Here is a 27,494-nt window from a genome sequence, read left to right on the forward strand (position 1 = left end):
GATTTTATTTAAAACCAACACATTCGTATATAATATTTGTTTCGAATACCAAAAATAATGCTGAGGATATGCATATGACTTAAATAAAAATGTCCTCTTAAACAATGTATATATGGTTTTAAAAGATATCATGCAAAATAATTTGAATTTTGTTTTCTTCTTTAAAAATCAAACAGTTAGTGGATGTGTATAAAAGAACAACACATCTTTGCAGCATTAGTTTACATTTCCACATACAGTTGATTTGTTGTTACACATGAAATTTAAGCGTTGATCACAGATAACATGTACATAGCAAAATTGTTAGTATTGTCTTTAATCTGAATATAACTGTACAGATCGTGACAATCAATTAATTTAGATTAATAGCAAAGAAAACACAAAAAATAGAAAATATAATGGATGACTTAACACACAAACAGAACCGAGTCCGAATAAACTCATTGTCTGAAAGAATGATTCATGTTAATAATTTATGTTTCACGTCGAAAAGAAAAGCATTTGATTTTCCTCGAAAATTACAAACAAGAAGAACATTTTCTTTTTTGTCAAAATAAATTCCACACGGCTCTTCCAATCTATCTGATTCAGTAAGATGTTCTCTATGATGTTTACCATCATCTGATACAAATATTGCAAAGTGTGTACTCCTATCCGTCACATAGACATTCCCCTCGTCATCTGTTGTCACACGACTTAAACCATGATATTTATCCTTTTCAAACTTCCACATTAACTTTCCATCTAACGAGCAGCAGTATATTGATGTATCGTTTATACAGACCAACCTGTCTCTGTGTACTGTAATGTCGAAGATACGGTCTGAAGGTAAAGGTATAGTACGTATTACTTCACCTGTCAGGTCCATCACACGTATTATACTGGTATCAATAACAACGTACAGGTTATTATCATTATATGATATTCCGAGGCAGCGACCACTGGTGTTGATTTTACTGGTGATAGAAAGTGTAGATATATTTATTATCAGTATGGTACTGTATCTACAGGAGACTGCTACAGTATTACTATCTATCTCTGTTATATAATATGGTATATAGGACAGAGGAATGTGATGGATATCAGTACCGTCTGAATTACAAATAATAAGTCGGTTATTATTATAGTCGGTAAACACTAATGTATTGCCTGTTTTGATACAGCTATTAATAATCGGATTCTCATTCTTTGAGTTCTTAATATTTAACTGTTGGCGCAAAGTGACAGAAACAGGAAGGTTGGTTTTGACAGATGTTTTATCCTGAATTTCTTTGTTTGGTTCATTTTCTGAAATAAATAATCAAGTATTGAATTGGTTATTTCACCAATCGATTATCTTATTTATAATGCAGTTTACAAAAAATTACAGTAAAGTGGATTAAAGAATGTACAAAAATATAATTTTGCATTCTATATTTAATGAATGGCTATTATCTATTTTGAATTTATTGAACCATCAAACTAATTTTTGACTCTTCACATTGAATAATCCGCGAAGCGGATTATGTAAAATGTGAAGAGTCAAAAATTAGTTTTATGGTTCAATAAAATCAAAATGAATTATTGCCATTCATTATAAATGAATTTCTATCAACAATAAGTCTTAAAGAACTTTTTATATTATTTATATTAACAATAACAACGTACACACATGTTGGCGTATGAATACACAACGTCAGAGTGGGCGTGTCACCATCAAAATTGACAACATTGAAAATAAAACTAATAATTTTAACCAATCAGAAAACAGTAAATACACCAAATTTATTTATTATGTATTATAATTGATTTTTTCACCACCTCAAATTTTCTCTCCAGTGTTAACGATTTATTTGAATAATTGTCACTTGGAACTCGTATAATTCAAAGAAAATCGTAAAAAAGTTAAATGAAAAGTGTAAAACGACAGAGATTGATAAACAGATATATGTAGAACACCGTCATGTATTTGATTTACCAATACAGTAAAATATATATTTGACTTCATTTATCCGAATAACGGAAAAAAGGGGGGATCTCTTTCTATATTAAGGATTTTCAAAGAGGTTTCGCTAGGAAAGGTGCCTTTTTTTGTATCAAATATATCAGTGGGTTGTTATCCATTCTTTTGATGTGTTTGTGCTTTTGATTTTGACCTTTGCTTAGGGACTGTCCGTTTAGAGTTTTTTTTGGAGTTCGGTATTTTTGTTATTTTACGTTTTGCAATTCTACCCAGGTAAAATGTAAATGAGTATATAATTTTTATCTTTCTATTGAATGTCTGTATATATGTGTTTCCACTTTTTAATCAAATTAAAAAAAAGTACTGATAACTAAGAATTATTTGAACGGGTAATAAATGTGTCATGAAATATATTCATGGGTCGTGACATTTTTATGTATGAAAGGGATTTTTTGAAGTACCAGCTGATGAAAGGCCGATCATGTCAAAAAACCCGATAAAGTAACGCGTTAACATTTAACGCGATAAAATCACATTTAACGCGATAAATACAGTTTTAACGCGTTAAAACTAGATTTTAACGCGTTAAGAAATCAATATATTTAACGCGTTAAACTTTGCAATTATCAAGTTTGGGATTTAACCCGTAGGTGAAAAAAGACATTTATCGCGTTAAAATACACGTCGCACTGGCCAAATGTGTCATAATGAATCACATTAACGCGTTAAATTCAACACAATTACGTTGCATTTTTTGGAGTATCGTGGTGTCCTGGACATTACAGACGAGGGGGGTAATGAAGATATTACATTTCGTCTTCCTCTCAAAATTAAACCATTCTCTTTAACAAACCAGATTTCTAAATAGCAAACACGGTTTATTTACTGAAAACCATACAAGTTCTAATGTCCTATTTTTAACAGGTATCTTGAACAACATACTATCAAAAACAAGTGCTGCAAATGAAAAAAAAACCCACCACAAACACAAGAAGATGATACCAATGAAGACGATAACATTTTAGCACACTTGGGAATGAATTACAGCCTTCAACGTGTAGCCTTGGTTTACACCGAACAGCAAGGTATAAAGGGTCTTAAGGTAGATCACAAGTAAATATTTTTTGAGACAGAATTTTCTCATACTTAGCCAAAATGAAGATTTTACTTTGCTCTTTTCAAAAATATTATAAAAAGTATGGGTCACCGTGCTATTTTTCAAGCTATGAGTCGTTGAAAATTGCCTAAATTTGGTTAGATTGTTCATGGAAAAACACATTTGTGTGCATAAAAAAAAATCTATGAGATAGAATTTTGAAATAAATTGCGAAAAGATAGGTTTTGTAATATATTTTAAGGAAATAAAAAGAAAAAATGGTGTCACCGAATTTGTTTTCTTGCTACAAGTAAAAAGAAAAAATTTCCCTATCAGTCCAGTATAAATTTTTTACTAAAAGAGTTATCTTCCCTTAAATGGCTCATTTGAAAAAAATGATTCTAAAAGCAAAAAAAAATATATTTGTTTAAATATTTTGAATTATACAATAAATTACCAAGTTTTCTTCATATTATTAAACAGTCTAACCCTGAAATTGCAAATCTGTCTCCAAATTTGCAGATTTAGTTAAATAACTAGACCGATTTTTTACTGTGATTGTACAATCCAAGATGGCGGTATACCATATATCTACCTTAAAAAAGACTAGTGTAAAACCATTCAAACAGGAAAGCCAACGGTCTAATCTATAAAAAAGAAAATGAGAAACGCTTATGAAGCACATAAACAAACGACGTCCACGGTACCAGGTACCTGCCTTAGGACAGGTGCAAACAAATGCTGTGGGTTAAAACGTTTTAATAGGCACCAACCTTTATCCAACTTAAAACAATAGTGTGGTATCACAACGTAGAAAGGCACACTTTAAGATATCAACTGAAATGGCTTTACTCAATCAAATGACATATTAAAATAACTGATGAAGATACACTGAACGAATACATTTGATCTATGACTCAGTGTAAATACAAAATAAAACAATGGGGTTAGAGTCAAACAATATCAGAAAGACAATCATAACCTTGAACAAAATTCAGGACTGATAACGGACAGAGAAACGGACGGACAGTCAGAGAGCGTCTCTTTCAGCTTTACAGGTAGGGCATTAATTATAGCGCCCATTTTAAGGGGGGGGGGGGGATAAATAATCTGTTCTCCATACATGCCATATTACAGAACAACGCAGTATTTAGAGGTAAAAATGTCAAAAATGAATTATTGCGCGGCAAAAAAAAAAACCCATACTTAGTAAGTAGTAAAAATAAAGAATAACATCCTCTTTCCCCAATGGATATCGAATGGTCATCCTCTTACTTTTGGCACAGATTCATTTCCTTATTGGACATGGTTTACTAGATACTGGATGCCTGCTCTTAAAAGCCTCTTGTTTTAAATATGTTCACAATTCACACAAATAGCTGATCAATTCATAATGGATACCAGGTTTGAAATTTTGTATTTGCGCCAGACCAGCATTTTATCTACATAAGACTCATCAATGATGCTCGAATGAAAAACTAGAGGCTCTCAAGAGCCTGTATCGCTCACCTGACTCTACTTGGGTTTTTGAAAACGTATAAAAGATTTTTTGGTTTTATATTGCATTCTGTTCTGTGGTTTTCTAAAAGAAGACATTTGTATGTATTTCCCTTGGGTCCTATGTTAAACTAAGTCCCTCGCTTGCGGCCATCTTGGATGATGGATCTGCTACAAAGTAATAACACTTGGTCAGCGCCTCATCAGGAAAATAAAATTCATGCCATGTTTGGCTCTATTCCATTCCGTAGTTCTCTAGAAGAGGTACAAATGTAAAAAGTTAACGACGACGACGACGGACGCCAAGTGATGAGAAAAGCTAACTTGGCCCTTTGCGCCAGGTGAGCTAAACATTAAAAAGGGTGGTTATCTGACTGACAGCCGTGTAACAATATCCGATTTTAATGTTTAACTGAGGTATGGTTGATAGATATAGTAAAGATATGTCATGTTTTCACCATCTGCAGCAAAAAAACTTCACTTGTAGAGACTTATGTAAGTATACTTAAAACTAACATAGTTTATGTTAAACCCTAATGTTAGATACAGACATCAAAAGATGCAAAAAGACCAAGTAAAGTATCTGAAAAACCTGATATATAAACAAAATTTATTCAAGACGAAGCGTAAAGACAGGTTGACAAATTTAAAACTAGCTGGCCTTTTTTTACAGTAACATGATCAGTCCATGTAAATAAGGTTAAATTAAATTAAACGTTGCTTTAAACACGTTACAGTAGCGTTTGACGCTGTAAAGTTGCATTAAACGCCTTAACGTTTCATTTAACGCGTTAAAGTTGCATTTCACTCGTTAAAGTTGCATTTAACGCGTTAAATTTGTTTGTAACGCGTTAAAGTTGTTTTTAACGCGTTAAAGTTGCATTTTACGCGTTAAAGTTGCATTTCACGCGTTAAAGTTGCATTTAACGCGTAAAAGTTGCATTTAACGCGTAAAAATTGTTTTTAACGCGTTAAAGTTGCATTCAAAGCGTTAAAGTTGCATTTTCCGCGTTAAAGTTGCATTGTACGCGTTAAAGTTGCATTTAACGCGTTTAAGTTCCATTTAACGCGTTAAATTTGTTAATAACGCGTTAAAATTGCATTTTACGCGTTAAAGTTGCATTGCACGCGTTAAAGTTGCATTGTACGCGTTACAGTTGTTTGTAACGCGTTAAAGTTGTTTTGAACGCGTTAAAGTTGCATTTAACGCGTTAAAGTTGTTTTTAACGCGTTAAAGTTGCATCGTACGCGTTAAAGTTGCATTGTACGTGTTAAAGTTTCATTTAACGCGTTAAAGTTCCATTTAACGCGTTAAATTTGTTAATAACGCGTTTAAGTTGCATTTTACGAGTTAAAGTTGCATTGTACGCGTTCAAGTTGCATTGTACGCGTTAAAGTTGCATTTTACGCGTTAAAGTTGCATTTAACGCGTAAAATTTGCATTTAACGCGTTTAATTTGCATTTAACGCGTTAAAGTTGTATTCAAAGCGTTAAAGTTGTTTTAACGCGTTTAAGTTGCATTTAGCATTTCCTAAGAGAATATTTTACCACAAATTATTATTAATGTATAAATCAAAACACCAACTGGCACCAACATATTTATCCAATCTTATTGTCCCTACAAGTAATAAACAAGCATACAATACTCGACTTTCATCATCGGATAATTGTATTGTTCCTAAATCAAATACAGAATTATACAAATCAAGTTTTTCTTTTAGTGGTCCAAAAGTGTGGAATTCACTGTCCAGTGAAATTAAAAAATCAAAAAGTATATCTGCATTCAAAAACTCTTACAAGTCATTTTATTTTCAAAAGTGTTAAATTTATAAGTTAAGCCACAATGTATACCATAGGTGTTTTTGTTGTTGTTATATTCCTTTATATACGTCTATTGTTTACATGTGTTTAATAGTAGATTAATTATGTTTTATTCATATTGTTAACATTGTATGTAGAGAGCCTTATTTAAAATTGGTTTGATCCAAATGAGTTACTCTCTTTAAATAAAGATATTATTATTATTATTATTATTATTATTATTATTATTATTATTATTATTATTATTATTATTATTATTATTATTATTATTATAAAGTTGTTTTAACGCGTTAAAGTTGCATTTTATGCGTTAAAGTTGCATTTTACGCGTTAAAGTTGCATTTTACGCGTTAAAGTTGCATTTAACGCGTTAAAAATGCTTGTAACGCGTGAAAGTTGCATTTTTCTTATCTTTATACGCGGTAACCTTCTTTTAACGCGTTAAACCCTCTTTTAACACGTTAAACCTTCATTTAACGCGTTAATTCTTATTTTAACGCGATAAGTAATTAATGACGATGAAATCAAAATGTGCTGAAAATCAATAAACTTTATCGCGTTAATTGACAAAGTTATGACACATATGGCCATTTAATTTAGTAAGTTTCGAGTAAAATCTGATGCCTTAAATTGTATTTATGGCGAAAGAAGAAAGTTTTTTCGGTAATTTTTTGTAGCTTTGTGCTTAACACGTTAAATAATAAAATAACGCGTTAAAACTGTATTTATCGTGTTAAATGTGATTTTATCGCGTTAAATATTAACGCGTTATTTTATCCGGTTTTTGACATGAACGGCCTTGCATACAGCTGCGCTGCCCGTCTGTACCCACAGTCCCATGTTGAGACACCCTCCCTCCTTTTGTGTCCTTACTACCTTGAACTTTATTTAGCATGTATTTTTTTTGTAAAGGAAACAAGCATCCGAATTGAATGGGTCGAAATTTATAAAGTAGAAACACATCAGCTGTGTTGACTAGTGGAGCGTTTTTTTTTCAGTTTTAAATTATTTCACTTTACAGTACTTGCATTTTGAAAGTATTCTTAATTTGTTTTCTTGAAAATGAATGAAACATTTAACACTGAACGTAAAGTAAACAGCAATTAATAGATTGATCTTTTTATGACCTTACAAGTCTGGAAACATGTCTCTGCGGATTGTGGTGGCCGATGATTAGTTTCATGAACAAATATTCTTGCGAAATATTTTTTTTTTAATGATTCGGGAGAACATAAATATTATAATTATGCACATCTTCGTACATGATGTCTTTCGATGAGCCCCCAACTAACTACGATAGAGAAATCGGTACAAATCTCTCCGTTTAAGACCAAGGTGTCGCCTCCGGGATTTTTCATGTAGTTATGTGGGATGTATAAATACGCATCCACGTCAGTTCAGAATTAGAACGTTGAATATGATGTAGGATAATGACTTGCAATCCACGAAAAGAAATTATCCACAGTATTCATTATGACTCACACAAGGGTGACTGGAGAATAGAAATATGGTCCCTATTGGTCTTCCTCCGACCGGCAGTAAAACCCTTGCAAAGTTGGGCGTCCATTCGGCTGTGCGGGATTTATCAAGTACGCAGCGACGTCCGGTCAGATTGGGGACGCTAGACCTGAAGCCCCGTGTAAAGCGAGATCAACGATATTTGCACGATAAGAATACTTGCTACAACTCTTTGAGCGGTCCCTAGGCGGCCTATTGTAACGCTAAATTTCTGTGCCTATCCTATATACCCTCATTTTCCTGTGGCAGACTAAATAGCCCTGACCTTCATCCCGACCTCTATTACATACAGGAATTATCTATCGTGTGTATTGTATGTTTGATATCGTCCTTAACCTGCAATCAACAATCAATCATTATAACTCAATCTTAAATGGTCCAGATTAAGTTTATGTGAGGTACAAATTACGTAAAAAAGAAAAGGAAATACAGGTTTTTTTCAATTGTCAGTTGTATTTGTGACCATTTAAACCAACAATAAGCTTTCATGAATTATGGTACTAGCATGTATTATAGGTCTAAAGCAAAATTGGTTAATCTGAAAATCTTTTTGCCTGTCTGAGGTTACGAGTCTTAGCTTCTCAGTCGTTGTTTTTTTGTCAAATCTCATTGTATTTTTTTTTTTCATTTGCAGAATTTGGTATAGGTTGCTGATCTTTAAAAGTCTCTGTTGGATAGTTAGTTTATCTAATTTTAGGCTTCTGAAAGAGTAATTTGATGAAAGCCGTACGTGTATTATTACCAAGTAATACTTGTTTGTTATTGGGTCGCTATACATCACATCTACTTAATTCTTACTTAAATTATTCATCATAGATAGAGGTAAGGAGAAACTAATCCACAGAACCAAACTTATCATTTCAGTCTTCATCTTAACCACAAAAGGTGACTGGGGAAGAGATATCAGGTCACTAAGGCCTTCCGGTAGTACAACCCTTGGCAAAGTGGAGCATCATGTTGACTATGCGGGATATACAAGTACGCAGCCACGACCACTCAGTATTGGGACAGTAAATTCATCGTAGGGAGTCACTGCACGTTAAGAACCCCTTCAAAACCACTGGCAATATTTTTGTCTGTATCTTATAAACACTAATTTTTCAGTGGCAGTCAAAATTCCTCCGACCTTTATCCCTAATAACATCTACAACAGGACCTATCTTTTGTATTTATTACTAAATTGTCGTCAATATCTCGGAATATTTGCCAACGGACATTCAGCCACCAACAATCAATCAACTAAGCTCGAGGGAGTTGCAATCTCTGTAATTTAAGAAGAAAAATTGTCTTATAAATCTTCTCGATACTGAAATACCTTCTCTTCAGCTGGGGAATCATACAGTACCCTCTGCAACACTGGTATCAACCCAGTGCAGGTAAATAAAAATAGCAGGTAATTAAAAACAACACTTCACCAATTTATTGTTTCTGAAATACTTAGTTTTGTTTCCATTCTTGAACCATGTTAAGAACACCCTCCCCCTGTGGTCCTTACTACCTTTAACTTTGTTTATCATATGTTGTTTTTGTAAAACATAATACTTATATACTCATCCCAAGATCACACATTTAGGTTCTTAAGCTAAGACCCTTTTGAAAATAGTCTATAGAGCTGAGGACAGGTGACTCTTGAAATGTTTACTTTTATTATGTATATTAATGATCTTGTTGATATTGTTTATTTTTATTTTGTTATATTGCAATGTATTGTGCAACATGCTATAAAAATGTAGAGCATTATGGCAATAAAGATTTGAATTGAATTCAATTGTATAGAAAACTACCACCCGAATTTATGGGGTCGAAATGAATAAAGTAGAAGCACACCGGCGATGTTGGCTAGTAGAGCGGTTTTGTTTTTTTTAATAGGAATTTTAAATTGTCTCACTTTACAGACAGTACTTGCATTTTAAATGTATTCTTAATTTGTTCTCGTCTTGAAAATTTATGAAATATTTGCCATTGATCGTAAAGCAAACAACAAGTAAGCAACTGATCTTTAATGAGGTTACTAGTAAAAAAAAAATGTCTCTGCGGATTGTGGTGACCGATGTTTAGTTTCGTTCAAAATATTCTTCATGAATAAAACTTTAATTTTTAATGTGGGGAAAATGTAAATCATAAATATGCATATACTATTGAATAATGACTTTCGGTTACAATAATTTATGGTTTGGAGCAAGCTTTGAAAGGGAGCCCCTCTACTACCCACGATAGAAAAATTGGTACATATTGCTCCGTTTTAAGGCCAAGGTTTCTCCTCGAGTGACCTCACGTAGTTCTGTGGGATGTATACATACGTATCCACCTCAAATCAGAATAGGACGTTTAAAAAGAACTAGGGTAATGACAGCTGTCCCCAATCTGACCGTACTTAATACATCCCGCACAGCAAAACAATCGCCCAGCTAAGGCGAATGTTGTACTACCGGTTAGAAGAAGAACCCATTCAGCAAATCATTAAGCGGTCTGTAGGTGTCCTGTTGAAAGGTTAAATTTCGGCCCTATCCAATATACCCTCATTTTTTGGTGGCAGTCCAAATTTACCTGACCTTCCTCCCGAACGACCTCTTTAACATGTACAGGACCTACCTATTGTTTTGATTGTTAATTTAATTTGTTCTCGTCAAGTACATGAATGAAATATTTGCCACTTGACGTTCAGAAACCAATAATCAACAATCAATCATTATGACTGAATCCTAAATGTTCAAGATTAAATTTTATTTAAGGTTCAAATTACATTAAAAAAAAAAGGAATAACAGGACTTTTACTGTTTTTGTCAGTTTAATTTGTGACCATTTTCAAAACAAACAATAAGCTTTCCTGAATAATGGTTCTAATATGTATTATAGGTCTGAAGCAACACTGTTTAATATGAACACATGTCTTTCTGTCTGAGGTCACAAAACTTAGCATGTCAGTCGTTGTTTCTTGTCAAATCTCATTGTATTTTTGTTTCATTGGGGAATGTGGTATAGGTTGTGGTCATGTACCCTGCCACGTCCACATGTATTTTAGTCCATCTGATGAGTTAAGCCTTTTTCAACTGGTTTTTATAGTTCGTTCTTATGTTGTACTATTATACCACTGTCCCAGGTTAGGGTAGGGTTGGGATCCCGCTAACATGTTTAACCCCGCCACATTCTATATGTATGTACCTGTCCCAAGTCAGGAGCCTGCAATTCAGTACTTGCCGTTTGTCTATGTGTTACATCAATAAGGCCGTTAGTTTTCTCGTTTGAATTGTTTTACATTGTCATTTCGGGGCTTTTTATAGCTGACTATGTATTTGGGCTTTGATCATTGTTGAAGGTCTCACGGTGACCTATAGTTGTTAATTTCTGTGTCTTTTGGTCTCTTGTGGAGAGTTGTCTCATTGGCAATCATACCACATCTTCTTTTTTTTATATTTGTTGAAATGTTGAAATTTAAAGACTTCAGTCTAATGTTGTGCTTCTGAAAGTGTAATTTGATGAAAGCCGTACGCGTATTATTACCAAGTAATATTTGTTTCTCATTGGGAAGTTGGTTTTTTTGACATTTATTTAGAGATAGTCAGAAGGTTAGCCACTATACCTAACTTATAATTTAATATAAAAAAAAAGATGTGGTATGATAACCAACATGGACAGTGAAAATCAGCTGAAAAAGGCTTAACTAATCAGATGGATACAACTAGAAATACATCTAACAAAAACACAGTGTGAACATGGCCGGGTACTTGTACATCCCAACAACAAAAAGACACTAAGTACATCCGAACATGAACCCTAAGGGGGAGTGGGGAACAGAGATATGGTCACTAAGGTCTTCTACCTACCGGCGGTAGAACCCTTGCCAAAGTGGAGTAATTCCGTAATGCGGTTTTCACTCTTTGTCGTATTTTCGGTATCCAATATGTCTGTTGAATTAACTTAATTGTCCCATTGATTCATTTGTGATTTTGTAGTTTGTGTGCGTCCAAAATAATTAATGTTGTCAATGGGTGTTTTGTCGGAAGTAAATAAGGGTATTTCACTGTTTCGCTAACGAGCGCATTGTCAATTCTTCCGCCGGACCATAGTAGTCCTTTTTCGTCGATATATAATCGTAACTGCCGTACAATAGGTAATCAATTAGTATCCTTTGAAACAATATTTCGGATTTCATATATGAAATAGTTTGCTGTACATTCCGTATAAACACGAGTGAAGCATTTTGAATCTCGCCTACCTCTAAATGCTGGTATTTCCTGTTTTGTGAAAGTGTTCTGCAATTCGTAATAAGCGCAATACGTAAGACATTATACGAATCAGTTTCGGATAACTGCTGAACTTCTCTAAATTCAGTCATCAGTTAACTGACTGTACTTTCATTGTCTGTAATTGTTGTCATAGCAACGGAATTACGATCCCAATGAGGCCACTGTGGAAGCCATTTCGGTCCGTTGAACCACATTTCATTGTTCAAAAACTTCAATGAAGACATCCCGCGCGTAAGACAGTCAGCAGGGTTACAGTCAGTTGGACAATACCTCCAAGTTTTATTTTCTACAAGTTGTCGGATTTCTGTAATTATATTAGCAATAAAAGGTTTTTGTATTTTCGACGAATACAACCCACTAAGAACGATTTGGCTATCACACCAAAATGTGATTTCTGTAATTCCTAAAATATTCGACACGTGTTTACCTATTTTCGCTCCAACTATGGGGCCAATCAATTCCAATCACGGCAAAGTAATTACTTTAAGCGGTGCAATTCTGTTTTAAGCCATAACTAATTTCGAATGTTTTCCTTGTATGATGTAGCGCATTCTCCATAAGTGTGTTTGCTGGCATCGGTAAAAATGTGTAATCTTGCTGTTTGCGGTGATAATCCAGCGTTGTTTAGTAGTCTGGAAAGTTCAACTAATTTTGTACATTTAAGATATGTAGATAAAGTAGTCCATTGCGTACATTGTAGTTACATCTTTGGGTAATCGTTCGTCCCCTCCAATATTACTTTTCCATAGTGACTAAGTGTTTTAATAAAGAAAAAATGGTGAGCATGTAGCTCCGAATAAGGCTGACTTGAAATGATAAGTTGCAAACAGAGTTGTTGAACCTGCTGGGTCACTTAACCAAAAGAATCGAGTTACATCACGGTCAGATTTATGAAGTCCTACTTACAGAAATGCCTTTTCGATATCTGTTGTCACTGCAAACTTCTGAGTACGAAATCTGGTAAGTAGCTCTGTTATGTCATTTGAAATTGGCGGATATGAATGAAGACATTCATTCAAACTCTGACTTGTTGTGTTCTCTTTACAACTGCAATCAAACACAATTTTAATCGGAATAGGTGTAGAGTCTTTTTTGTACGGGGTGATGCGGTATGTAGTGTATGCGCTGTGGCTCGTCCTGCTTTTCTTCTATCTTTTCGATGAAACTACGTTTTTCCTGCTCTTTTATTATGTCGCCATTTATTCTAAATAAGTTAAGTTCCTGGTTTAAGCGGCCAACGACTCTGTGAGTCCTTGCTCTTGCAATCATCTCGTTTGTCGGTAATTCAGTACATTCTTCAATCCATGGAAGTTTTGCAACGTACTTTCCATTCCCATATGTTATCGATGTTGATGAAAATTCTTTGATGTTTTGTTTCTCCGTGTTAAGTTTGTCGTTTTCTTGAAATCCAAGGGACTCCAATTTCCAAAATCTCTCATATCATAGTCCTCTTTTGTGTGACTAGATGATATATGTATCATGTGTGAGTTGCGTTGTCCTCTCGTACATGTAAGTGGTCCAGATAACAAATATCCCATTTTTGAGCTCATCGCTGTTGGTCCGTCGCCTCGAACGATACCATCCTTGATTACATCCCAGTAGTGGTCTGCTCCAATGAGTAAAGAAAGTTCAAAGCTATTATCCTCTGATAACGGGTGGGCTAGTGTTAGCCCTTTCAAATAATGTAGTTGCTGCGAAATGTACCCGATTATTCTGAATCAGCGCTGCTATGGTAGGTACGATCAATACATGTAAAGGTATTTTCTCTCTTGAGTCTGCTTCTAAATACACTATGGCTTTATTCATGTGACGGACATTCTTGTCAGAATTTCCGAAGGCGGAGATATTGAGGGTTTCCTTTCCGTCTGGCTTGACGTTCATCTTGTCGACTATTTCCTGCGTCATAAATGATCGTTGCGCTCCTTCGTCGAAAAGGATGAGAGCGTCGGCGCACTGATTCTGTGACCATATTGAAGCGTTTGCCGTTTTCAAGAATACTGTAGAATTTTTCTGTTTAGCAGATGTATGCATAATTGGCGTGCCATTTTCTGTATTATTGTAATATTCTGACTTTGAGATTTTTGAACTGAAGATTCATTGCATAAACTTTTGTGGTGCTTAAGTTTACATGTACGGCATGTGTTTTTCGACCTTCATTCGGATATTTTATTTTTACCTAAACATTTGAAACATACATGTACGTTTCTCTTCTTAACAATCTCCATTCTTGATTTGCTGTCGGTGAACTTTTTACATTATCCAGGGAAATGTTGATCATAGCAATACATGTACATTTTTCTTTGAGAATAGTTTTTAGGTTTTGATTTATTTACGTAGTTCCCATTTTTCTTACCAAATCTGGCATGAAAACTTGCGGTAGGTATATCATAAGACTCACTCCAATTAGTGCGGGCCTCTTGAATAGATATTTCCCATTATAATGCCTTTCTTAGATTTCCAAGGGTCCAGTTGTCGTTTCCATTTTCTCTTGTTATATTACTTTTTACGGTAATAGGGAGCTTACCAAACATAACTGGGATTAACAGGGAAGCATACGTATCTTGGCACTGTCCTAAGGATTCTAATCAACGGATATAAACCTCTGACCTATCCGAAAAATTACGGATTCTATCTAATGTGTATGAGGGTGCTGGCAAATTTAAAAGAGCTTTCATATAAGCGTTCACAATTGTTTGTGTTTTCCCGAAGCGATTTTCTTATAGCTCCACGGCTTTGTGATAATTTGCGCTGGACAAGTTTAAATCGTTTATGACATTCATAGCGTCTGCATAACGAAGTGACTGTAGGTACGTGAATTTCTGGACATCAGTAAGTGTATGATTGCTGTGAATGGTGTTTTTCAAATGACTCCCAAAAGTATTGCCACTCAAGAATATCTCCTGATAAAGTAGGGAGAGTTAGCTTCGGCAAGCGGTGATTTTGACTGGACAGGGAACTAGTTTGTGACAAAAATCTTTAGATGAATTCTGTGTTCATTACAGGATGGGTTTCGGAATTGACGTCATGCATGTTCATGACGGGGCGTGTGTTTGGAATGCTTTCGTGAGATAATTCTGTACATATACGTGTAACTGTTTATGTGTTACACTTTCTTATAACGGCGTAAATGCGTTTTAAGATCTAAATTATACCCATCTGCATCTGTGATTTCAACTTCTATATCTTCATCCGATGTATTTTCCAAACTCTGTTCATCCAGTTTAAGAATTACACTTTGTTTTTTTCACTATAGCGTCAATAATTGGACCTGAAATGTCAATATCCATCTCCAAATCAGTGTTCAACTCATCTAGTTTCTTGAAGAATTTTGTGACAGCGGCTCTATTTCCAGCTCCAATAGACTTGATTCTCGACGAATCCATATTTTATCCGGGTCTCGGTACCAATCTCGTGATCGTATAATTGTAGAAATGCGTTGTGTTATGAAGTCAGAAAAAGACGTCTATACAAATGAACGATTAAATGCTGGAATACAATGACGTTAACACAAAGCAACCATGACGTATGCTCCTCAACTTCGTACTTTATTTGACCTTTTTAACTTTTTTGGATTCGAGCGTCACTGATGAGTCTTTTGTAGACGAAACGCGCGTCTGGCGTATATACAAAATTTAGGCCTGGTATCTATGATGAGTTTATTTACATATAGAGAGCACTTACGCGTATAGGTACAGAAAAAATCCTTTTATCAGTTTAATGGACAGAAATACCAAAGCTTTCCGTTGATACCTTTGATAACTATTTACACCACCGGGTCGATGCCACTACTGGTGGACGTTTCGTCCTCGAGGGTATCACCAGCCCAGTAGTCAACATTTCGGTGTTGACATGAATATCAATAATGTGGTCATTTTTATAAATTTCCTGTTTACAAAACTTTAAATTTTTCGAAAAACTAAGGATTTTCTTATCCCAGGCATATATTACCTTAGCCGTATTTGGCACAACTTTTTGGAATCTTGGATCCTCAATGCTCTTCAATGTTGTACTTGTTTGGCTTTATAAACATTTTGATATGAGCGTCACTGATTAGTCTTATGTAGACGAAACGCGCGTCTGGCGTACTAAACTATAATCCTGGTACCTTTGATAACTATTTACACCACTGGGTCGATGCCACTGCTGGTGGACGTTTCGTCCCCGATGGTATCACCAGCCCAGTAATCAACATTTCGGTGTTGACATGAATATCAATAATGTTGTAATTTTTATAAATTTCCTGTTTACAAAACGTAGAATTTTTCGAAAAACTAATGATTTTCTTATCCCAGGCATAGACTACCTTAGCCGTATTTGGCACAACTTTTTGGAATTTTGGATCCTCAATGCTCTTCAATTTTGTACTTGTTTGGCTTTATAAATATTTTAATATGAGCGTCATTGATGAGTCTTATGTAGACGAAACGCGCGTCTGGCGTACTAAATGATAATCCTGGTACCTTTGATAACTATTTTAACTTTCAAAACAAACTTTCAAAACAAATAATGGGAAGTTTAGTAAATTTATCGCTACAATTAAGGATACTATGCAAAACTTTTCATAAAAAAGCCAGATTTAACACATTTGTGTGTAGGATTGTGAAAATCTTATTTATTCACATTATATTGGAAAATATACCTTGACCTATGGTGCATTGTGTAACTTGTGCATTAATCATGATTTCGTGCACTTTTCATGACAGTTCCTTTTTTTTTCTTACATTTTTATATAAATATATAAAATTGAGAATTGAAATTGGGAATGTGTCAAAAGACAACAACCCGACCATAGAGCAGACAAAATGTGTCTTATATACCTTTTACTTTATCTAATGATCAAATGGGTAAATATTCTTATTTTCTATAGAATCACACCCACGTACTTTAAAATGAGTTCAGTATTTTTGTGATTTTACTTTCTACTTTACAAATGCATTACTATACATGAAAGTCTCGAAATCAATAAAGTTAAAAAGCTCTCTCAGCAAGATTTACGACATGATGTGGATTTCGAAATGCAAAGACGTTATAAAACATCGAATAATTGCAGATAAAAATAAAAGCTTTCACTACCTAGTATCAGTGTCTGCTTGGTTTTAGATTCCGAATAATGGCTTTTGACATCATCTTCATAAACAAAGCGCAGTTTAAATTCATAATATGTTTGAGGTAGCAGATTTCGAAGAGTGTACATGCGTCGTCCATCTTCCTCTTTCAAAACATCTTCAGAAAGGAATGTTCCGGTAGACCAGTCCTTTGTTCGTAGAGGTCGATGAGCAATCTCATACGATAGACAGTCGTCTTGGTCATTTATATACCATTCAATGATTATGGAACAATCAGTGCATTCACCTATGTCAAATTGTCTGGGAGCTGTAAATGGAAAAATGAAAATGTTATGAATCTACCTGGATATCTTTTAGCTATTCAGAGAAAGAAGAGAATGATCTAAAGCAGTTAATGCCAAACAATTAAGCGAATAATACAGACAACATCGTGTTCAATGACAAATTACAATCTGACAAACACACATTCTCCTTAAAGGATCCTCGGTTCCTTCTTGTATCCGGAAATAAGCTTAAATCGTATGAATAGTGATTAATCATCAACTGAGCGCAGATTAGTAAATTTATCAGGTTTATTCTAAAATATTACTGAAAGTTGTATTCGGTGATATTACCGTAAGAAACATGGAGTTGAATTTCTGGCACGTCAACTTTGATAGTATAGCGGTTATCGGTTCCTACATGTATCGTGACAGAAGCTTAAAATCATATAAATAGTTATATATCATTAACCGAGCGCAGATTGGTAAATTTATCAGGTTTATTCTAATATATTACTAAAAGTCGTATTCGGTGATATTACTGTAAGAAAAATGAGGTCGAACTTCTGACTCCGTAAAATTTTATATCATATCAGTTATCTTTGGGTTAAAAACATTGATACATTAGTTGGACTTGTTTAACTAATTTTCCTTTTTTTTAATTCGTAGCTGACTGCTGTACCTATAATTTGTCTTTTGTACCTATTATACATGTCTGTTTTGTTCACGCATTGTTGTAAATATAACGGAATTTGATGCGCTGTCATACAAGTGAGAGGTTTAGCGCTATAAAACTAGGTTCAATCCACTATGTTCTACATTTGAAAATTCGTGTTTCTAGTCAGAAATATGACAGTTGTTGATTCGTTTGGTGTCTTTTGTCATTTGATTTTGCCATTTGATTAGGGACTCTCCGTTTTGAATTTTCTTCTGAGTTCAGTATTTTTGTGATTTTACTTTCTACTTTACAAATGCATAACTATACATGAAAGTCTCGAAATCAAAAAAGTTAAAAAGCTCTCTCAGCAAGATTTACGACATGGTGTGGATTTCGAAATGCAAAGACATTATAAAACATCGAATAATTGCAGATAAAAATAAAAGCTTTCACTACCTAGTATCAGTGTCTGCTTGGTTTTAGATTCCGAATAATGGCTTTTGACATCATCTTCATAAACAAAGCGCAGTTTAAATTCATAATATGTTTGAGGTAGCAGATTTCGAAGAGTGTACATGCGTCGTCCATCTTCCTCTTTCAAAACATCTTCAGAAAGGAATGTTCCGGTAGACCAGTCCTTTGTTCGTAGAGGTCGATGAGCAATCTCATACGATAGACAGTCGTCTTGATCATTTATATACCATTCAATGATTATGGAACAATCAGTGCATTCACCTATGTCAAATTGTCTGGGAGCTGTAAATGGAAAAATGAAAATGTTATGAATCTACCTGGATATCTTTTAGTTATTCAGAGAAAGACGAGAATGATCTTAAGCGGTTAATGCCAAACAATTAAGCGAAAAATACAGACAACGTCGTGTTCAATGACAAATTACAATCAGACAAACACACATTCTCCTTAAAGGATCCTCGGTTCCTTCTTGTATCGTGAAAGAAGCTTAAATCGTATGATTAATCATCAACTGAGCGCAGATTAGTAAATTTATCAGGTTTATTCGAATTCTAAAATATTACTAAAAGTTGTATTCGGTGATATTACAGTAAGAAACATGCGGTCGAATTTCTGGCACGTCAACTTTGATAGTATAGCGGTTATCGGTTCCTACATGTATCGTGACAGAATCTTAAAATCATATAAATAGTGATATGTCATTAATCGATCCGAATTGGTAAATTTATCAAGTTTATTCTAAAATATTACTAAAAGTCGTATTCGGTGATATTACCGTAAGAAAACTGAGGTCGAACTTCTGACTCCGTAAAATTTTATATTATATCAGTTATCTTTGTGTTAAAAACATTGATACATTAGTTGCACTTGTTTAACTTATTTTCCTTTTTTTAATTCGTAGCTGACTGCTATACCTATAATTTGTCTTTTGTACCTATTATACAACGGAATTTGATGCGACTGTCATACAAGTGAGAGGTTTAGCGCTATAAAACCAGGTTCAATCCACTATGTTCTATATTTGAAAATTCGTGTTTCTAGTCAGGAATATGACAGTTGTTGTCTATTCGTTTGGTGTCTTTTGTCATGTGATTTTGCCATTTGATTAGGGACTCTCCGTTTTGAATTTTCTTCTGAGTTCAGTATTTTTGTGATTTTACTTTCTACTTTACAAATGCATAACTGTACATGAAAGTCTCAAAATCCATAAAGTTAAAAAGCTCTCTCAGCAAGATTTACGACATGATGTGGATTTCGAAATGCAAAGACATAAAACAACATCGAATAATTGCAGATAAAAATAAAAGCTTTCACTACCTAGTATCAGTGTCTGCTTGGTTTTAGATTCCGAATAATGGCTTTTGACATCATCTTCATAAACAGAACGCAGTTTAAATTTATAATATGTTTCAGGTAGCAGACTTTGAAGTGTGTACATGCGTCGTCCATTTTCCCTTTCCACTACATCTTTAGAAGAGAAAGTCCTGACCGACAGGTAATCTGTTCCTGGAGGTCGATGATGAAGCTCATACGATATGCACTCGTCTTGGACATCAATATACCATTCAATGGTTATTGAACAATCAGTACATTCAACTATGTTAAATTGTTTAGGAGCTGTAAATGGATAAATGAAAATGTCATAAATCTACTTGGAAATCTTTCAGTTAGTCAGAGAAAGAAGAAAAACACTTAAGCGAAAAATACGGACAACGTCGTGTTCAATAAAAAATTCTGATAGGGCAATCACACATTCTCCTTAGGGATCATCGGTTACTACATATATCGTAGAAAAGACTTAAAATCGTATAACGAGTGATATATCATTCTAGAGAGCAGAATGGTAAATATTGCAGTATAAAAATAAGAGGAAGTGGTATGATTGACAATGAGACAGCTATCCACCAAAGTTTAAATGAAGTGGACGTAAGCAATTATAAGCAACCGTACGGCAGTTACTCGTAAAATATTTATTCTAAGGTTTATTCTAAAATATTACAAAAAGTTAATTCGGTGATATCACCATAGGAAAATAGAGGTCTAACTTCTGGCTCCGTCAAATGTGATATTTTAGAGGTCATCTTTGAGTTAGTAACATGGATACACTAGTTACATTGGTTTGAACAAGTTTCTTTTTTTTTTAATTCGTAGCTACTTTACAAAGGCATTAGTTTACATGAAAGTCTCGAAACTAACAAATTTACAGAACGCTCTCTCGTCAAGACTTAATATATGATTTGAAGTTCGAAATGCAAAGACATTATTTTCAATCATTTTGATTAAACATATTTAAAAGACCACATGGACAGGTATTGTAAAATTTTATATCACGTTTTATACATGTTATACTAGGAGTCCTTCAAGTTTAACAGTTTCTTATTAACGACTTTTTTTTAGGTCAAATGGAGACAACTTCAAAAATGATCTGTGGTATTTAGTCGATTTGGCTTCTGAATTTACGCTGCGAGGGTAAGTTGCTCGACCCATTTGTTTACATCTTGGTTGCCATACATGACCATGAGTAACGGTACATTTGAGCGGTTTCGCCGATTTTACGTGTATGTTAATTGTTCTATTACTCGGTAGGACATTTATGTTATACAGCAATTGATTCGATGTATCAACCTATTTCAAATGGTAGAAAAACAGTACTTTTCTTTGAAAAGAGAATGTTTCCATTTCCGCTTTCAATTCGTTAATATTTGACTTCTGCGTCTCGTTGTGCATCATCAGCATCGAATGTATAGTAAAAGATTATATTGTTTATCTTTTTTCATGTTGTTTCGTTCTGAAAATTTATTGGAATAAGTACAATTGCTAATACAATTTTAATATCTGTCAATGTTGTTAGTTGATGAGTGCTCTTCATTAAATCATCTTTCCTTTCAATTTGTACATATCCCCAAAACATTCAGAAGAATCGACATACTCAAGCGCTCCCCGGGGATGAAGCTAAATGAAATATGCAAAATCAAATGTCGTTTGGTTTCATTTGCTGCAGATCTTTTATGATTCTATATTTCTGTATTTCAGTGAATTTTCAATTAATAATTCCGTTATCAATCATTTATTGTAGTGTGATGTAATTTTTTTTAAAAACAACGTTGTTATTTGATGCTACATCTGTGGGTACAAAACATGAATCGTTTAAGAGCTTAGAAAAGAAAAATATTTAAAACGTTAAACGGTACAATGTAAAATCTCTTAAATTTTAAGCCGATATACATGTACGGTGAACAACTGACATATCTAAATTTGAAACTACTAGAAAACAAAATAATCTGGATGGTAATACATATAAATTTGTCACGTTAAACGATCAAATAGTTGGAAATACAAATAAAAGCTTTCACTACCTAGTTTCAGTGTCTGCTTGGTTTTAGACTCCGAATAATGGCTTTTGGCATCTTTATAAACAGAACGTAGTTTAAATTCATAATATGTTTCAGGTAGCAGATTTTGAAGTATGTACATGCGTCGTCCATTTTCTCCTTGCTCTACATCTTTAGAGGAGAATGTCCTTACAGGCAAGTTCTCTGATCCTTGGGGAGGTCGATGATGAAGCTCATACGATATGCACTCGTCTTGTACATCAATATACCATTCAATGGTAATTGAACAATCAGTACATTCAACTATGTTAAATAGTTTAGGAGCTGTAAATGGATAAATGAAAATGTCATAAATCTACTTGGAAATCTTTCAGTTAGTCAGCGAAAGAAAAAAACACTTAAGCAAAAAATACGGACAACGTCGTGTTCAATAAAAAATTCTGATAGGGCAATCAAACATTCTCCTTGGGGATCATCGGTTACTACATATATCGTAGAAAAGACTTAAAATCGTATAACGAGTGATATATCATTCTAGAGGGCAGAATGGTAAATATTGCAGTATAAAAATAAGAGGAAGTGGTATGATTGCCAATGAGACAACTATCCACCAAAGTTTAAATGAAGTGGACGTAAGCAATTATAAGCAACCGTACGGCAGTTACTCGTAAATTATTTATTCTAAGGTTTATTCTAAAATATTACAAAAAGTTGAATTCGGTGATATCACCGTAGGAAAATAGAGGTCTAACTTCTAGCTCCGTCAAATGTGATATTTTAGAGGTCATCTTTGAGTTAGTAACATGGATACACTAGTTACATTGGTTTGAAAAAGTTTCTTTTTTTTTCATTCGTAGCTACTTTACAAAGACATTAGTTTACATGAAAGTCTCGAAACTAACAAATTTACAGAACGCTCTCTCGTCAAGACTTAATATATGATGTGAAGTTCGAATTGCAAAGACATTATTTTCAATCATTTTGATTAAAGTAACATATTTAAAAGACCACATGGACAGGTATTGTAAAATTTTATATCACGTTTTATACATGCTATACTAGGAGTCCTTCAAGTTTAACAGTTTCTTATTAACGACTTTCTTTAGGTCAAATGGAGACAACTTCAAAAATGATCTGTGGTATTTAGTCGACTTGGCTTCTGAATTTACGCTGCGAGGGTAAGTTGCTCGACCCATTTGTTTACATCTTGGTTGCCATACATGACCATGAGTAACGGTACATTTGAGCGGTTTCGCCGATTTTACGTGTATGTTAATTGTTCTATTACTCAGTAGGACATTTATGTTATACAGCAATTGATTCGATGTATCAACCTATTTCAAATGGTAGAAAAACAGTACTTTTCTTTGAAAAGAGAATGTTTCCATTTCTGCTTTCAATTCGTTAATATTTGACTTCTGCGTCTCGTTGTGCATCATCAGCATCGAATGTATAGTAAAAGATTAGATTGTATATCTTTTTTCATGTTGTTTCTTTCTGAAGATTTATTGGGATAAGTACAATTGCTAATACAATTTAAATATCTGTCAGTGTTGTTAGTTGATGAGTGCTCTTCATTAAATCATCTTTCCTTTCGATTTGTACATATCCCCAAAACATTCAGAAGAATCGACATACTCAAGCGCTCCCCGGGGATGAAGCTAAATGAAATATGCAAAATCAAATGTCGTTCGGTTTCATTTGCTGCAGATCTTTCATGATTCTCTATTTCTGTATTTCTGTATTTCAGTGAATTTTCAATTAATAATTTCGTTATCAGTCAGTTAATGTAGTGTGATGTAAATTATTTTAAAAACAACGTTGTTATTTGATGCTACATCTGTGGGTACAAAACATGAATCGTTTAAGAGCTTAGAAAACAAAAATACTTAAAACGTTAAACGGTACAATGTAAAATCTCTTAAATTTTAAGCCGATATACATGTACGGTGAACAACTGACATATCTAAATTTGAAACTACTAGAAAACAAAATAATCTGGATGGTAATACATATAAATTTGTCATGTTAAACGATCAAATAGTTGGAAACATAAATAAAAGCTTTCACTACCTAGTTTCAGTGTCTGCTTGGTTTTAGACTCCGAATAATGGCTTTTGGCATCTTTATAAACAGAACGTAGTTTAAATTCATAATATGTTTCAGGTAGCAGATTTTGAAGTATGTACATGCGTCGTCCATTTTCTCCTTGCTCTACATCTTTAGAGGAGAATGTCCTTACAGGCAGGTTTTCTGATCCTTGGGGAGGTCGATGATCAAGCTCATACGATTGGCACTCGTTTTGGACATCAATACACCATTCAATGGTTATTGAACAATCAGTGCAATCAACTATGTCAAATTTTCTAGGAGCTGTAAATTGAAAAATGAAAAGTCATCAATCTTCCTGGATATTTTTTAGTTATTCAGAGAAAGAGGAGAATGACCTAAATAGAATATTGCTAAACAATTAAGCGAAAAATATAGACAACGTCGTTATCAATGTAACTTACAATCAAACAATCGCACGTTCTTCTAAAGGACCATCAGTTCCTACATGTATTGTGAAACAAGCTTCAAATCGTATAAAAAGTAATCACCAACCGAGCGCATATTGGTAAATATATCAGGTTTATTCTTCAATATTTCTTTAAGTTGTATTCGGTGATATTACAGTAAGAAACATGAGGTTGAACTTCAGACACCGTCAAATTGAATATTATAACGGTTATCTTGGGGTAAGTATCATTGATACATTTTTTGCATTTGTTTGAATAATTTTCTTTTTTTTTATTCGTCGCTATGCTCAGATGAGTCTTATGTAGACGAAACGCGCGTCTGGCGTATAAAATTATAATCCTGGTACTTTTGATAACTATATAGTACAAATGCACTACTCTATGGCAATGTGAAATAGAGGATGTGTCAGAGCAGTTTAGACTAAATTTAAAAGTCAAGACTGAGTCGAGATAAGTCGAGACTGGTCGAAAATCTGTCGAGACCTTATTCAGACTATGCCAAGATAATCAAATACTCAATCAGACTTATTAAGTCAAGTCGAGGCCAAAGTCGAGTACAGGTAATTACTGTCGAGATTATGTCGAGTCTGGTCAAGTGAAACAAGTGTGTAGTGTATGACAAGCTTAAAATCGTACAAATAGTGATAACACACCTGATATCAGATTAGTAATTTTCGCATGTCTTATTGTAAAAATATTTAAAAAAATTGTAGTCGGTGATGTCACGGTAAAAAAGGGCAAAATTCTCTTACCATCAAATGTGGTATTATAGCGGTATTCATGGGGGTTATTAACATTGATAGTTGTACTAGTTTAAATGCCTATCTTTTCGTAATTGTGAAGCTTCATTTTTTGCACTTTACAATTGCATTATTTTACATCAAAGTCTAGAAAAAATTATTTAGTTACCTAACACTCTCTTTGCAAGAATTAACTATATGATGTTGTTCTCCAAATGCAAAGACATTATATTCAATCAAACACACTAAAACTATTTAAAGTTCTGTAAAGACCATACATACATAGATTTAACATCACGATTTATACTAGTTGTCCTTCAGAAAACAAGTTTAATGGTTTCTTATTAACCATTGTGTTTATATCAAAAGGAGACCGCTTCACAAATGATCTGGTGAATTTAGTCGACTTGGCGTGTGAATTTAAGCTGCACCGGTAAGTAGGTCGACCCATTTGTTAGCTAGCATCTTGGTCTCCAAACACGGCATTTAATCAAGGTGATTTGAACGGTTTTTCATGATAGTACGTGTGCGTTTATTATAATTTTGAGTTGACATGATTTGTACGTTATCCAAAAAGGTATTTAGTAGACCGTGGAATTATTATATTGACAAGAACTGCAACAATCCGACTTCAAACGTTTAAAGTGTGATGCCGCAAAATCGTTCAGTATCTGTTCATTTATTTGACATATCGATGATTAAGATTGTTTTTCATGAGAGGGCCGCTGGATAAACATGCATATTTATATGCATTTAAGTGTCTCAGAATGTAACTTTAACATACTAATGTGTTGTTATATTTTATATATTATTCACGCAATATTTCGCTGACAAATTACCTTAATCAGGGTGCGTACAGCCATTCAAGCAAAAGTTTGAGGCTATAAAGATATTTTGCAGCTCAATGTTTAATTTGTAGAAAAATATTTTTGCCGCTTGTTGTACATATCAAATCTTAATTCAAAAAATATTTCTAAATTCAGCCGACCTAACCTCATCAACAAAGGCACTATTCAATGCCAAGACAAAACTGAAAGTGTGAACACCTGAAATCCAAGTAGCACTAAAAACAGCGAGGGAAAAATATAAATCATACAGAAAACCCAGCAACAAAAATATTAAAATGCTTATGGAGAAGAAGCAATCTAAAAAGGATCGCAGACGTGTAGTACGAATTGAACTTGCTAAACAAAAAAGCAAGGAGAAGGAAACTATCCTTGAAAGAAGGACAAAAAAATGCGTAACAACAGGAAAAAAGGGAAATGATGCGATCATGGAACTAGAAGTGAATGGGAAAAAATATGTTGAGAGCGATAATATTATCAACGGATTTCAAGAACATTTTAGCAGTTTGGCAACATTCAATGAGAAAACACGTATAGACAGTCAGTATTATAGTTTAGTTGAAGAAAATATTCTATCAATAAACAATCGTGTACAACGAAATAACACCAAAAACGTAAAATCTTAAGAAATATCAAAAGCTATCCGTTCTATGAACAAAGGAAGATCGGCAGACTACCATGGTTCACCAATAGAGCATATCATCTACGCAGGATCTGACACAGAGAAACTTCGCGTTCCGCTTGTACAATGCATATTCAAACATGAGAGCATATCAGAAATACATAAGATGGGTCTTTTCACACCAGTTTTAAAAACAAAGGAACAAGGCAGCAAGCTACCAACTACAGAGGGATTACTGTGCTGCAAGTCATAGAAAAGATCACAGAAACTATCATCAAAGAACGTACAAATGAACGTGTCCTGGAAACACATAACAAAAAGCAAAGAGGTTTTACAGCAGGGTCATCGGCACTGAAATCAGCTTTACCAATAGAAGAAAGCTATAGAGAATCAAAAGACAACAATATAACTCTCTACCTTGTATTCCTAGATACAAAATCAGCATTTGATATAGTTATACATAGTCACATGCCTCGGAGGGTATTCTTGGCAGGGATTGATGATGTACATTGGGGGCTGATTAAAGACCTACACGAACACGTCATAAGTGTAGTCAAATGGGAAGGACATAACTCTCAACCATTTCAAGTTTACCAAGGGATCAGACAAGGAGGTATAATCAGCACTAACAAGTATAAACTATACATCAATCAACTTCTCAATATGTACGAAACAACTGGAGCTGGCTATAAATTGGAAATATCAGCGTTAATAGTACAGCATGGGCAGACGATATCGCACTAATTAGTCAAGATTCTGACCAAGCACAAACACTCATTAATATTGCTTATGACTATGCATATATGGAAGCTACGAACTACAACCAACAAAACGTGTAGTCTTGAACATCTCCCAC

The 27,494-nt window shown here is 34.1% G+C and overlaps 1 protein-coding gene across 1 annotated transcript in view; it reads right to left on the minus strand.

Moving 5' to 3' along the window:
- Window positions 1–460: 460 nt before the first annotated feature.
- The window catches only part of LOC139502004 (uncharacterized), a 165,999-nt gene continuing 138,965 nt past the window's right edge, over window positions 461–27,494 (minus strand). The window contains exons 8-13 of the mRNA XM_071291323.1: window positions 23,986–24,285; window positions 21,937–22,236; window positions 19,898–20,197; window positions 18,563–18,862; window positions 17,196–17,495; window positions 461–1,287 (exon numbers count right to left, since the gene is read on the minus strand). Coding sequence (XP_071147424.1) covers window positions 461–1,287; window positions 17,196–17,495; window positions 18,563–18,862; window positions 19,898–20,197; window positions 21,937–22,236; window positions 23,986–24,285 — 2,327 coding nt within the window. The remainder of the gene's footprint in view (window positions 1,288–17,195; window positions 17,496–18,562; window positions 18,863–19,897; window positions 20,198–21,936; window positions 22,237–23,985; window positions 24,286–27,494) is intronic.

This window comes from Mytilus edulis, chromosome 13, assembly GCF_963676685.1.
Source record: "Mytilus edulis chromosome 13, xbMytEdul2.2, whole genome shotgun sequence".
Classification (NCBI taxonomy): Eukaryota; Metazoa; Mollusca; class Bivalvia; order Mytilida; family Mytilidae; genus Mytilus; species Mytilus edulis.